Source organism: Hypanus sabinus, chromosome 16, assembly GCF_030144855.1.
Source record: "Hypanus sabinus isolate sHypSab1 chromosome 16, sHypSab1.hap1, whole genome shotgun sequence".
NCBI classification, from domain to species: domain Eukaryota; kingdom Metazoa; phylum Chordata; class Chondrichthyes; order Myliobatiformes; family Dasyatidae; genus Hypanus; species Hypanus sabinus.
In genome coordinates this window covers 84,018,917-84,033,333 of record NC_082721.1, presented here as the reverse complement: position 1 = coordinate 84,033,333, position 14,417 = coordinate 84,018,917, and the positions used below count along the sequence as shown (strand labels likewise).

General features: G+C 42.0%; 1 protein-coding gene across 3 annotated transcripts in view; it reads right to left on the bottom strand.

Annotated features, from left to right (window-relative positions):
* Positions 1-14,417, bottom strand: part of LOC132406525 (far upstream element-binding protein 2-like) — an 80,164-nt gene that overhangs the window by 30,432 nt on the left and 35,315 nt on the right. For all 3 annotated transcript variants that reach the window (XM_059992315.1, XM_059992318.1, XM_059992317.1), the window contains exons 12-19: positions 14,079-14,179; positions 11,312-11,459; positions 10,723-10,883; positions 8,222-8,322; positions 6,541-6,638; positions 4,995-5,111; positions 4,045-4,128; positions 3,484-3,564 (exon numbers count right to left, since the gene is read on the bottom strand). In XM_059992315.1, coding sequence (XP_059848298.1) covers positions 3,484-3,564; positions 4,045-4,128; positions 4,995-5,111; positions 6,541-6,638; positions 8,222-8,322; positions 10,723-10,883; positions 11,312-11,459; positions 14,079-14,179 — 891 coding nt within the window. The remainder of the gene's footprint in view (positions 1-3,483; positions 3,565-4,044; positions 4,129-4,994; positions 5,112-6,540; positions 6,639-8,221; positions 8,323-10,722; positions 10,884-11,311; positions 11,460-14,078; positions 14,180-14,417) is intronic.

Genomic DNA, 14,417 nt, shown 5'->3' with positions numbered 1-14,417 from the left:
GTCATGCAGAAGAGCAGCTCTGAATGTACAACACATCAAACCTAGAAGTGGATGGGCTACAACTGTAGAAGACCACAAACATACTGGAGGTTCCAAATAAAGTAGCCACTAAATATCATACAACACACACAAAATGCTGGTGGAACACAGCAGGCCAGGCAACATCTACAGGAAGAAGCACTGTCGACGTTTCAGGCTGAGACCCTTCGTCAGGACTAACTGAAAGGAGAGATACTAAGAGATTTGAAAGTAGTGGGGGGGGGGGGGGAAATGCGAAATGATGGGAGAAGACCGGAGGGGGTAGGGCGAGGATAAGAGCTGGAAAGGTGATTGGCGAAAGTGATACAGAGCTGGAGAAGGGAAAGGATCGTGGGACAGGAGGCCTAGGGAGAAAGAAAGGGGGGGGGGGGGGGGAAGCACCAGAGGGAGATGCTAAATATGTCAGGGATGGGGTAAGAAGGGGAGGAGGGGCATTAACGGAAGTAAATAAATATCATTCTCCTTTGAAGTAGTTTCTAAAATACATCCAAGGAAAACAATTGAGATGTACACTGTTTGCAGAAGAGTTTAAATCTTATGGCCTTTCGTTTTCTTATTAATGAAGCGCACAAGCTGAATGCAGCTTTATACTTCCAGCCTCTGATTATCTTCCTGCCCTACAAACAACAGGCATCTCTTGCATCCAGTCTTGTGCGGGGCGGGGGAGTGGGGGGGGGGGTCTTTAATGTTTCTATCATTCATTCTATGGGGTTTCTTGTTTCGTGGGTGTTTGTGAAGAGTAAGAATTCTAGGTTGTATATACTGTGTACATTCTCATGAAAATCGATCTGTGTTGTTTTCAGATCACACTGAGCAAACATACAAGAGAGGAGGAGATACCTAATAAAGTGGCCACATCCTGGTCATGCTGCAACTATGGATTCCAGTTAATTAGGTCACTTCAGGACTAGTACAATTTGGCCCAATTAAGCAGCTACCCAATTAGTCGAAGTTGCATGGAAATAGTCAAAAGGCATAAAAATGAAACTACGGAGTAACAATGTATATTTAACTGAAATACAGAATAAATTATAAAACTTTATTAGTTATCAATAGAGGAATTCATCTGTCATGTTTTGATTGACTGTAAATGTACAAAATCAGCACAGACACCTAATGCAGATACTGGACTGTCTTCATACAATGCTTTCAACAGCTGCATTCTCCAAATCTTCACTTTCATTGTAATATTCAAGATGATTGCTGATAACTTTGTAATTCCTAACGTGAAGTAGTAAAATCATTCCATTTTAACTCCCTGCTGTATCTGACATTTCCAAGCTGGAATTCTTGAAACCATAGTGAACAAAACGGTGCTGAACTGTCTTACTGATTATTCCTTACCAACCACCAGTGATAAAAACCACTGCTTTTTGAACACAAACACATGCAACTGATGCTATTAAAAGCTGATCACTCTAAGCATGGTATAGCGTTTTAACAGCCACACAAGTTAGAAACTGTTTGGAAACAGCTTCTTCCTCAATTAAGCAGCATAGTATCCCAAATAAAAGAAAACACGGCTATTTTCTTGATTTCGTTTTTGTTAAGAATTGTCCCAAACCAGAATTCACAGTACATCCCAAATAATAAATTATAACACTTTACACAAGGGAAGGTTCCTAAGGTTGGCATAGCTGGGGTGGTAGTGGGGATAAGCTCCCACTACCTATAAAGTGCTCCAAATGGCATGCATCACTAACAGTCTCTGACAACCAAGTCCAACTCCTGGCTCCTTAGCTACCAGGCCTGGCGGAACTTGTTTCTACTGACTAGAGAAGAGGCAAAGGCGGACCACTGGTGCCTCAAAAACAGTTGCTTCAGGCAGGTGGGGCTCATCAGCCTTGGCAGCCCACCTTGGAGAAGGAAAACTCTGATTTTAGACCTCCATTGCCTTGTGGCCATACCCACCCATGGGAAAGGCTTCAGGAGTAAACCCCGAGGAAGAAATCCAGAGCTGGGTTCCCTAAGGCAGTTTAACGTTGTTTACAACTTTACTCTGGCAACCTCTACGACGACACTGGTGCCAAACTGTATCGGCACTTGCCCTGCCCCTGGACTATATCAGTGATGTGGAGAGGGGGAACCCGCTGCATGGGCAACAGCCGGTTCTTCAAATCTTCCTACCCAGGCTTGCACCCTGGAGAGGACACAGCCCACCAGAGGCACAAACCCATGATCCCCTGGGTTTGACAGCTGCCTACTACTACACAAGGGCAAAGAAAGAGCTGAAAGTGCCTGCCATCCAGAGACTTGCCTGTCTGGCTGAGTTGAGTTCTTTTTAAGGAATCTCTTTTAAACAGGACAGTATAGACCCTTTGACCCTATGATGCTATGCCAACCTTAACTTTAAGATCAATTTAACTCTTCCTTTCTACATAACCCTTCATTTTTTTTAATCTAGGTGTCATTAAAGTGTCTTTAATGCCTCTACCACCACCCTTGGCTCTACGCACCCCCACCACTCTGTATAGAGCTTACCTCTAACATCATACCCCCATATACTTTGCTAAGATCATCTTAAAAGTTAATCCCCGTGGATTAGCCCTGAGAAAGAGTCTCTGGCTAGCCACTTGATCTGAGCCTCTTATCATCTTGTACACCTCGTATCAAGTCACCTCTTATCCACCCAAGATATAAAAAAACAGGAGACCGAGAGAGGATGCTTCCAATGATGGCACTGCCTCAGAATAGAAGAGTGTCTCTTTGCAACAGAGACGAGGAGTAATTTCTTTTGCCTTAGGGCAGTGAATCTGTGGAATTCATGGCCACAGGTGGCTGTGGAGGACAAGTCATTGGGTATATTTAAAAGAAGGAGATAGGTTCTTGATTAAGGGCAAAGGCTATGGGGAGAAGGCAGGACACTGAGGATGAGAGGAAAATAAATCAGCCATGATTGAATGGCAGACCAGACTTGATGGGATGAAATGCCTAAATTCTGCTCCTGTATCTTATGGTATGAACAACATCCTCAGAAATATAAATCCCGCAAGCAACATTAATCATCAAAACATTATGTTCATTAGTGATAGATATTGGTGCATATAATTTGGCTACCACATTCAGATTGTTACAATAGCAGCAACTAAACAGTAATATTTCATTGGATATCAACTGCTTTAAAATGCTTTTTACAGTGTTCAAAGTGCTACTGGGATGGAAGCATTACTTCTACAGCTGAAATAGAGAACACTGGAAGCTTCAAAATATAGCCTCACAGATCTGAATATTGATATCATGAGGCTGAAAAGGAGACCAGTTTTCAGTCAACACACCTCATCTCTAAGGGGAATTTTATTCTGCGATTGACAACAAAGTACCTTTAGATAAACCAAGGCATTGTCTGCTCTTTGAATCCTATGTAAAAGACACCATCAACAAATTCAAGAAAATGTTTCTCAAGGCCTTTATGTATAGTAAGAAAGACAAGGGCTGCGTACTTACCTTGTTTCTTATAGTACTCCTCCCATGCCTTTGTGTAATCCTGTTGAGGACCTGGCTGCTGGCCAGGCTGGTTCTGCTGGCCTGCAAAATCAAACTCAGACTTTAGCTAAAGCTGTCCAAAGGAGGGAAGAGTGATAGATGGAGAAAGCCACTTTGGTCCATCTGCCATTGGGTAGCTGCACTAAAGTGTGGACAGTATTGCAGAAAAACTGGAATGTTCGTCACAGTATTACTGGTTACTCAGATGTACACGCAACAAGTAGCATAGACTAGCACACCTCACAAGAACAGATTGGAACCAAGTGGGCTCAATGAGCTCACGGTGCAGGCTCAATGCTCCCCATCTGAGGTATTCAGCATTAAATTAAGGCGACCAAAAGGCAGAGGAGAAATACTTTATCAAGTGTGAAGTCTTAACATGGAGTTTTGGAAAACACTACAAAATTATCTTTGTGATGACAGAGGCAAGCATTCTGGATGAGAGATGGAAAGAAAGGCTTCAATACAGCAAGCCGAGTTTAATAGAGAAATAACCTCCAAAAGTAAATGAAAGATACCCACCTAGTTTCTTATAATATTCTTCCCATGCTTTAGTGTAATCAGGTTGACCTCCGGGACCTTGAACTGGAGGTTGCTGTGTTGGATCTGTTTAAAAAGGAGTTAAATATAATTAAAGGATAACAGTAGTGTTTTTATAAGCACAAAAAGGCAGCAGCTTCAAATCTGAAAATGGAACATGAAACCCAGGGCAGAATGTTATTCTGTCTGTGGCCCTTCATTTTAGAGAAGATTAATTAAAGTCATGCATCCGCTTCCTCAAATAGATGTACAAGATACCACAATTCTACTGGGAAGACATCTTCCATCCAATCAACACCTCTTGCTCAACCAACGTAAACAGAAGTGATGCCAGCTAAATACCATATCGTAACCTGTGGCAGCCTGCTCCATGCAAATTGCCTGCCAGGTTTCAATGGTAGCTAGTTAAATAAACATCAACTGTAATTTGACACAGAAGCTGTGGAGGGAGTCAGAAATTCAAGTCTAAGAAAGAGGTCTTACAAGGAAGCATTCATCAGCAATGGCATTTCACAGCAGTCCAGCCTGACGACTGCATTATGACTGATTGCAAGTCGCTATCCTCCACTCACAGCAATTTTCTGGAGAAATTATCCTGCTTTAATGCAGAAGTTGTAGTCCATTTCTTCTGCTCTTTAAAAGTTTGCTTGTGACAATCTAGTCTAAAGCTGACACCCGTGTTAGTGCAGTATTCTTCTAAAAGTTTACCAGGAGTGCAAGGCGTACTGCTTCCAAAAGTTCATCACCTGTTATAGAGGTGTGTTTTATTTAACAATTATCACCGGAAAATACAATTATTTTCCCTTCAACTCATTTTAAAATTATATTACTCAAAATTAAGGATAGATTAAGGTTTGATAACAACCATCATTGCAGCTTCCCTTAAAATTTACAAGGGAGTGGAGACAATGTGCAGCCTATCCACATCTTACCTGGCCCTGGTGGAGCAGCAGCTGGCTGTTGGGGTGGGACAGGTGCAGGAGGCTGCTGATAATACTGTTGGTAATAGGCAGCCCAGGCAGCAGCATTTGGATCTCCAGGAGCTTTACCTGTACCACAAAAGACACTGTTAATATTCCACAAGATGATACAGGTCAAATTTTCAAAACAAAGCCTTCACCCCATCCACAGAAATGCAATCCACAATTGAAAGAGTCAGGGGGCCAAAAGCACAAGAGTTGGTTTTGCAGAAGGTACAAGACCGCATATGGGCAGGATGGGAAATTCCCATTTCCAATGGGAAAAGACAAAGAAACAAAGCTATGTGAGAAATACTCAGGTCAGACTGCATCTATAGAAAGAAAAAAAGGCAACATTTGAAGCAACACACACAAGATGCTGGAGGAACTTCAGTCCTGAAGAAGGGTCTCAGCCCGCAATGTCATCTGTTAACTCCTTTCCATAGATGCTGTCTGACCTGCTGAGTTCCTCCAGCATTATGTAAGTGTTGGTTTGGATTTCCAGCATCTGCAGATTTTCTCCTGTTTGAGATAGCATTTAAAGTCAAAGCTCCTTAGTCAGAATGACTTATCCCTTATCCTTGATGGTAATAGCTGAAACAATGACAATTGGGAATGGACAATTAATACCAATTAGTAACATCCACATCTCACAGAGTAATATAAACAACAATTCTGGCCTCTGAACTAAGCAGTCACTTTATATTCCACCAGCAGCACTATAGATTACTGCAGTATGGGCACCTAAGGTCAACTACCTGCCCCCACATCCCAAATGCTATTAGAAGTGAGGAGATCTACAGCGACATTTGCTATTAAGAATTTTGATTTCCTATCATAATGCAATCAACAAGAAATCTAAAGAGTTATAATCTACCAATTCAGACAACATTCCAGACACTCAAACACAATAGGGAATTGGGTAAATTCATGAAAAGGAAAACCTTGCAAGCACACAAAGAACAAATGAGCAATACTCAATGACAACTAAGAAATAGAATAGGAAAATGGACCAAATAGCATTTTGTGTCATATTTCATGAATGTGAGAAAATGCACATTATCATTACAGGTTTAATCATCAAATTCCAATAAAAATTCTTCATAAGACACATAAATTTGTAGTTGTACAACTTCTTTGATGAGTAAACTATTTTAAAATTGTGCACAGGAAAAGCTTCAGCTGAAATTTAATATTGAATCAGATTAAATTTGGTTAATGATGAGTAGATCTTAAGGAACGCAAGAGATTTCAGATGAAATTCCAGAACTCAGCAGTTAAAACAGCTGATAACAGTCGAAAAAAATGAAGAAAAAAAGATTGCAAAAAGGTCACGAGAAAACAGATGCTGGAGGGTTGTGAGACTGTAAAAGGAATTCAGATTCAAGTGCCTCAGCTACATTTATATCTCAGCCAGTTCCTGCAGCAAGGGTTATCTGTGGGTTTGGAACAACTGCTTCTGAGCTCTTTGAAACTGGCTCAAACCCCACGTACAAAGCCAGAAAACGTAAATAATTACTTGGGTCATGAGGTCCAGGCGGCTGCCACTGTTGGTACGTGTTTCCCCAACCTTGAGGAGGATATTGGTGCGGAGGAGGCGGGCCACCAGCAGCAGGGCTGTCAGGGAAGAATGCCAGTTAGATAGTTCATAACAACAATTACAGAACCCCCATGTATATTCACTTTTGTCTATGCAATGACTTCAATAGATGCCAGAAGACACCTACACAAAGGAAAAGAACAGAGACCTAAAGATTCTGTCACCTGATACAACTAGACATTTTCTTAAAAAATTTATTGAGCCAAAGCGCAGAATAGTCCCTTCTGGCCCTTCAAACCACACTGCCCAGCAATCCCCTGATTTAACCCTTGCCTCATCATGGGACAATTCACAATGACCAATTAACCTACCAGACCCGTATATGGGAGGAAACCTGAGCACCCAGAGGAAACCCTTGCAGTCATGAGGAGAATGCACTTACAGGCAGCAGTAGGATTTGAACCCAGGTTGCCTGTACTGTAAAACGTAGTGCTGAACACTATGCTACTGCGCTGCCCTAACACCCCCTCTGAACTGGTACTTGTCAATTTGTTCATTCACTAGTCCACAACGCATACACACCAGCACAAAGTACGCTGCCAGAGATACAGCTGGGGGATAAAATCTCCGAAGTGGAGAACGCACCACGTAAGGTATGCAGGGAATGGAGCCCACGTCACTTCCAATGTTCATGCTTGAGGCTTCTGCTTCAGCTATCAACAATAGCAAACAGCAGCAATTTTGGAAGGGGGAGGGTGGGGAGGATAAAAACAGATGGGCAATCGTACTTTCCTCCTGCACTGAGAATGCCAGTAAATGACACAACGCTGTTGGAATCTCGGGGTTTTTTTAAATATCAGAAATTAGTTTTTACTGACACACAACTTGTATTTTTAACAAACACATGCATTTTTCACAATGTTGTGTTTTGCCTCCACCTACTGGTGGAAAAGCAGTATAGCATTTATGTAACATTTACCATCTTTTTATTTTTCATTGGCTAGGTGTTAGCATATGACACACGTGATTGTGTGTAACTTTTCATTGGTTTCTTCTTATCTTAGGAATTGGCCTTTTTCTTAAGTATAAAGGTGCCAGGTTTTGCAAAGACACCATCTTTGTATCTTCTTTTCCTTTCTGTTTGCCTTAGTTTCATATGCTCTGCCTCAGTTCCTTTGTTTACACTTTAAAATAAGCAACCATGAAGCAACAAAGTTTTACTCATTCATGGACTTCTAAAAGAACGTGGGGATTGGAAAAATCACTGAGATCTGACAACTCCTAGCCTGACTACGTGTGTTATTTCATTAAAAGATGCTGATTTATCCAACTTAACATTCCAAAGTAAGCACTAGCAACTCTGCTTCGGCATTATTACATCACAGTGACACCGAGCAAAGAAAGAGCAAGCTCCCCATTGTCTATGAATGACATCCTCTGATCAATGTTACTGACCCAGTACTGGTGGATGGGTATATTAGGCTTCAAGTTACATTAGTAAGGAAGTAGTATCATTTACGTAAGGTTAGAGACAGGCAAGTGAGAGTAAAAGCTTGGAATTACAAGTTATTAAACTGAAATAATTTTGCTCATTGCCTACCAGAATTCAACGGCTGTAGAGCAAAGCTGCACTGATGCAATGAAGTATTTATTTACTTACTGGGGCGGAGGAGCTCCTGGAGGTCCTTGGGGGAAAGGTCCAGGCTGGAAGGGTCCCATAGGGCCACCAGGCATTGGGGGTCCAACAGGACATAAAGGACCCTGGAAAGGGAAACAAATTAGTATATTTCTATATGGATATTAAGCGGTTGGGACAAAATTTAAGAATACTCCATCCTCTTCTTAGCTAACAGTAATAAGGCAGGAGTGGGGATAAACATAGGGAGAAGCAATGACAGAGTTCAGAGTTCAAAGTACATTTATTAGCAAATTACATATACATCGAACAACCTTGAGATTCATCCCCTTACAGGCAGTTACAAAACAAAGAAACCCAAAAGAACCCATTAAAAAAAATACTGCCATGCACCCCAGGTGCAGAGAGGAAAGAAAAAAAGTGTGCAAACAATAAAAATAGCAATTAGCATTTAGGACAAAAGTTTCAGTCCCCAAACACGAAGCCTGCAGCAACTGGAACAGGCCACAGCCTCAGCGCAGCATGGAACGGAGTAAATGCCACAGTACAGTGAACAGAACCGGCTCAGCCCAACCCTCGCTTCTGGTCCCAACACTCTGCCTTTTCAATCCATCTGACCCAGTGTTTAAATCATCCAAACATCAGGTTGTTCCTTGCTCTAAGAATCGGTTGAGACTAAGGGGAGCAGGCGAGAGCACACATGCCAAAGCATTAACATGCATAGCTTCTGAAATGCAAACAGTACAAGTTCTGCGCTTGGTAAGGTTCCACATGGAAGGATCACCCAGAAAGTCATGAGGCATGGGACCCATGGAAACTTGGCTGAATGGATTTGGAATTGGCTTGTCCACAGAAGGCAAACAGTGGTAGTAGATGACACAGATTTTTGACTATTGGTGCTGCATAGGGATCTGCTCTGAGAACCCTGCTCTTTGTGATTTTTATGAATGACTTGGATGAGGGAGTAAAAAGGTGTGTTACATGAAGGCTGGCAGTATTGTGGATAGTATGGCAGGTAGCAATGTGGAGGAACAGAAGTCCAAGCCCATAGATCCCTCAAAGGTTCTGCATCAGTAGAACGGCCAAGGAGGAAAATGCTGTACTGGCTTTAATTAGCAGAGAATTGAGTTCAGAGCCACAAAATTATATGGCTGCATAAAACCCCAGTTAGACTACACCTGGGATTATTGCGTTCAGTTCCGGTTGCCACATTATAGGAAGGAAGTGGAAGCTCTAGAAAGGGTACAATGGAGATATACCAGAATACTATCTGAATTAGCAAACATTCCAAAGGAAGAAAAGTTGATCAAGCTAGAGCTTTTCTCTTTGGAGCAAAGGAGGATGAGAGATGACTTGATAGAAGGGTACAAGGTAAGAGTTATAGAGTGAAGAGCCATTAGCTTTCTTTTCCAAAGCAGAACAACCAGTATCAGAGAACATGTATTCAATATGAGTGGAAGGAAGTTCAGTGGAGACGTCAGAGTGGTGAGTCCCTGGAATACACTAGCAGGTGTGGAAGCTGATACAAGAGTCTCATATGCATACAGATGTTGGAAAAATAGGTTAGGAAGGTTGTGTAGGAGGGAAGGCTTAGACTGATTGTGGAGTATGTTTATTTAGATCAGTACAATATTCTAGGTCAAAGGGCCCATATTGTACTGTGCTGCTCTATGCACTCCACAGATGAGGTACAACACAGTGTGGGTATGGAAGTTACCAGTGTCCTTCATGCAAATTAATTTATGGCTCGTTGCTATCTAGTTGTGCATAATGCATTATTCTGTTGTACTACAAACTGCTGCCTATAGGCTCTATGCATTCTGAGACTGGGAAGCCAGTACAGCATCTGAATGCACTCACTGAAACTTAGAACAGAGAACAGTACAGCACAGGACAGGCCATTCGGCCCACAATGTTGTGCCAGACCAGCTAAATAGCAAATCAAAAACACCAAACACTAATCCCCTCCTACCTACACAACGTCCATATACCTCATCTTCCTTACATCCATGTGCCTATCCAAACATCTCCTAAAAGCCTCTAAAGTATTTGCCTCTACCACCGTACCAGGCAGAACATTCCAGGCATCCACCACTGAGTAAAAAAATACACCTCACACTGCCCTTAAACCTACCCCTTGCATCTTCAATTCATGCCCTGGTATGGCATTTCAGCTCTGGGAAACAGATCATCCCTGCCCACTCTAAAGTCTCTCACAATCTTGTAAACCTCTATCAGATCTCCCCCCAGCCTCTGAGGCTTCAGAAAAACAACCCACGTTTATCCAGCCCCTCATGATAGCATGTGCCCTCTAAACCAGGCAGCATCCTGGTAATCCCCTTCTGCACCCTCTCCAAAGCCTCAACGCCCTTTCTATAGTGGAAGTTGCCAAATGTGCAAATGCAGATTTAGATAGAGCATGCCATTTGTTAAAGAAGCTCATGATTTCCGCTAACACTGAGGGTCTGGTTACTGTCAGCTCTTTGGAAGTGATGACCCACCCTGCAGATGGAAAAAACTGTTACCTCTATCTTTTCCTCAATGAGCTGCTTGGCATGATCAATCTGCTGGGGCGATCCACGGATAGTGAACAGTTTGAAGTTCGGATCGCCATTGGGAGGGGGCTGTCTCTGCAATTCCACAAAAGCACCGGTCTGCTGGTTGATTGCCTTCACGTTTTCCCCACCTGCAAGGTTTAAGCAGTACACCTCAGTCTCACTAACAAGTACAGAACCCAACTGTTCCTATTTCAATGCGAGATACTAATCCATAAATGCGATTCACTTTAAAGTCTGGGCATACACAGCAGTTAAATCTGAACTCAGGATCATCAAACAGGAAGAAGCCAGGAAAACTGGAAGCCTCAGAGTGAAGCAACACAGTTCCTGGAAAACACCAGGCCACACATACTGACAAGTTGGAGGTGGTTGACTACTAATATCCCTGGAAGAGCAGAGTCAAGTGAACACTTAGTTCTTTGGTTTGATTTTTATCTCCCATTCAAAATGCTGATGATGCATGGCTAAACATTTAAATATACCAACGATGAATAGCAAGGTCACCCCATAATATAACAGAACACCATAAAGGTCAAAGCAAAGACGTTCAACCTACCTCTACCAATGACCAAACCACACTTGTGGCTGGGGACTGAGAAGGCCATCTCTCCTCCAGGGGGGCCCATGCCCCATGTGCCTTGACCCCTGCCCCTTCCTCGGCCAGGACCCGGCATTCCAGGCCCTGGGGGACCAGGTGGCCCAGCCTATACAAACACAAACACAGTTTACTACATTAATACATCAATGATCAGGACAACCTTGGGAACATAGAAGGTATTTTAAAATGGGAGCTGGGTACACGTGGGTAAATTTGTTAATTCAGGACACCTGCTGTGAAAATGAACATTCAGAGCAATTTTCTGCATGCAGAGTGGCAAAATTTAACTCCTCAAAAAATACAAGGGATATTAAAGAGGGGTTGAATCTGAACAAAGACATTGCTGCCCAGTCTTCAGCTGGTTTTCGGTGCTTTTGCAAGGTATCCTTGAAAAAGATGAAGAGTCTCATTCCAACAACAGGAAGCAGCTCTTCAGGTTCTCATTCACTTCAACCTTCAAATCAAACCTAGGAGACCTGATCACACGAATTGAGCTGCAATCTTTAAACCCTAACCCCACAATACCAGAACCTTTATGTATCCCAGCACATATAGTACAGGTTTGAGGAAAGAATTCTGTTTTTCCACCATTCTGATCATTCCAGCTAAGACCATGGCCTCATTGGATTTACAAATTTTATTGAAATAGGGTGCATTGTTTCCCCCCCCCCCCCAGGGAAATTGTCAAGCAAAATAAGTGGGGATGGATCAGAGCTTGGCAATCAAATCAGCTCACACTGAGCCAGCTTAGTTTGCTAAAACTACACAAAATTATACGATGCTAACAGTTAACAAAGAGGTAGCTAGCAGAATGGAACAGATCCAGCACAACTATCATAGAGATAAAAGGGGAGGCAAAGCCAACTCCAAACATGACTCCGACTTTACACAAGACATCTCGCATGAAAAGGCACCGACAAATATTAATTGAAGCCTTTAAAGTATACCCATAGTTCTAAACTAATTCAGACAAAGAAAGGAACAGGTTTAAACGCGAACATCATTTGTTTATAGTATACTGCAGCTGTTGGAAATCTGAAATAAAAACAGAAAATGCCACACAAATACTTAAGTCAATCCATGCATGGAGAGGCAAGCAGGATTAATGGTTCAGGCAATGCAAGGTTATCCAGCCTTATATATTGACAGCAACCTGCAATGTTAGCCTTCTCTCCCCACAGATACTGCATATTACAAATTAAGTGCTTTCAATCTTTTTACTTTATATAACTGTTAGTGACTTGATGGTGAAAAGTATAAAATTTTAATATAAGTCTGTCTTTCAACATGCCTTCCACTACTAAATTTAAACAATTATTAACCCATTGAATTCCACAAGTTTTATTCAACTACTTACAAATTGACTCTATTTTTTTAAAAATTAGCTATTTTCCATAATTTAATAACTAACGCTCACAAGAGAGGGTTCTGTGCACCAACCTCAAAAACACAATTTGAAATCCCAAGTCCAAAATTTTTCACTCAGATCTTAGAAACAAAAGGGAAGCCTTTCAGCTCTTCCTTCCAGCCATGGTGAATTTTAACCTATTATCCTGGATTAACCCCAAATTTCTTAATTGCTCAAACATCCACAAATCTAAAAAACTGAGTCTTCACTACACTTCAGAATAAATAATTTCAAAGATCTGCCACTTTCTAGGCAAAGGACACAATCGTGGATGGTTAATTTCTAACTCTGAGACTGATGTCTAGTTCTAAGCACAGTGAGCGGAGGGGAGAAGGGATTGGAAACATCATTCATGCTTCTAACTTGTCAAGAGCACCCATGTTCAACGCACATTTTTCCTCTGGATGCAAGAGAACATAATGCATAGTGTCTGTCCTCCTGGAGCAGGAATAAGCCAATGAAGATTTATTGTCCTCAATTTATATAAACATGCCTTTTGTCAGGTAAGACCCCTATTATTGTGCTGAGTAATACAATCCTTGCCCCTCTCAGAGCTGAATCCAGACCAAAGTCTCAATAGTTTGTGATGTGTTTATTTATTTATGTATTCATTGAGATACAGCATGGAATAGGCCCTTCAAACCGTGCCACCCAGCAATCCCCCAATTTAATCCTAGCCCAATCACGGGACAATTTACCAAGACCAACCAGTACGCCTTCAGACTTTGGGAGGAAACCGGAGCACCCGGAGGAATTCTACACAGTCACGGGCAAAATGGACAAACTCCTTACAGGCAGCAGCAGGAATTGAACCCAAGTCGCTGGTACTGTAAAACATTGTGCTAACGACTATGCTACCGTGTTGCTACCCATTATACCACACTGCCTCAAAAAAGTGTTTTAAGCAGCCCCATTCTATTGTCTGGTCACCAGATTTAAATCAAGAGGTATTTTGAGACAGGAACCCCTTAACATACATGCTTGGAAGATGATACATGCATAAAGCATTAGCTCATAAAGCAGGTTTTACAGTATGGAATTTACTGCAAAGATCCTCATTATGTTGTAACTCAAGGAAGACTAATTTTCTCAAGTTTAGGAGCACAGATGGACTTTGCTGCCATCATTCGCAAGCTTGGTTGTGATATAATGCATCAAGCAGAGGTTCCCTGCCATGATGCCTTGGCCTCCTTTTAAAAAAAAGGACAAACAACTCAGGTGTATATTATCCATGGAATACTTGCCTCCTTCAGGAGCGGAGACAAGGGGGAAAGAAATAAATACGGAAGAAATCAAGAACAAAAGTCCACTTCATACCCGCACGTTCTGCAGAAGGTCAGTAATTATTTGTGCAGCATGCTGGCATCTCTCTGGAGGCCCCATTACATGCGCTATCTTATCTGGCGTAGACCCATCATCTACGAGATGAAAGAAGGGAAAAAAGGACTTTATTGAAAGATGAAAGTTAGCACTTCCAGAGCAGCTGCAGCATTAGAGAAATCAAGTCCAAATGGAACAGACAGCACCTGAAACAATGAATCCAAACGCTTACAGAGTGAAACACGCCTGCTTCAAGGTAGTAAGGGAGAGCATAATGTTTTATTTAGTCAGTTACGCTCATCTCTGGCAAGATAGGCCAAGTTCTTCCTTGTGTCC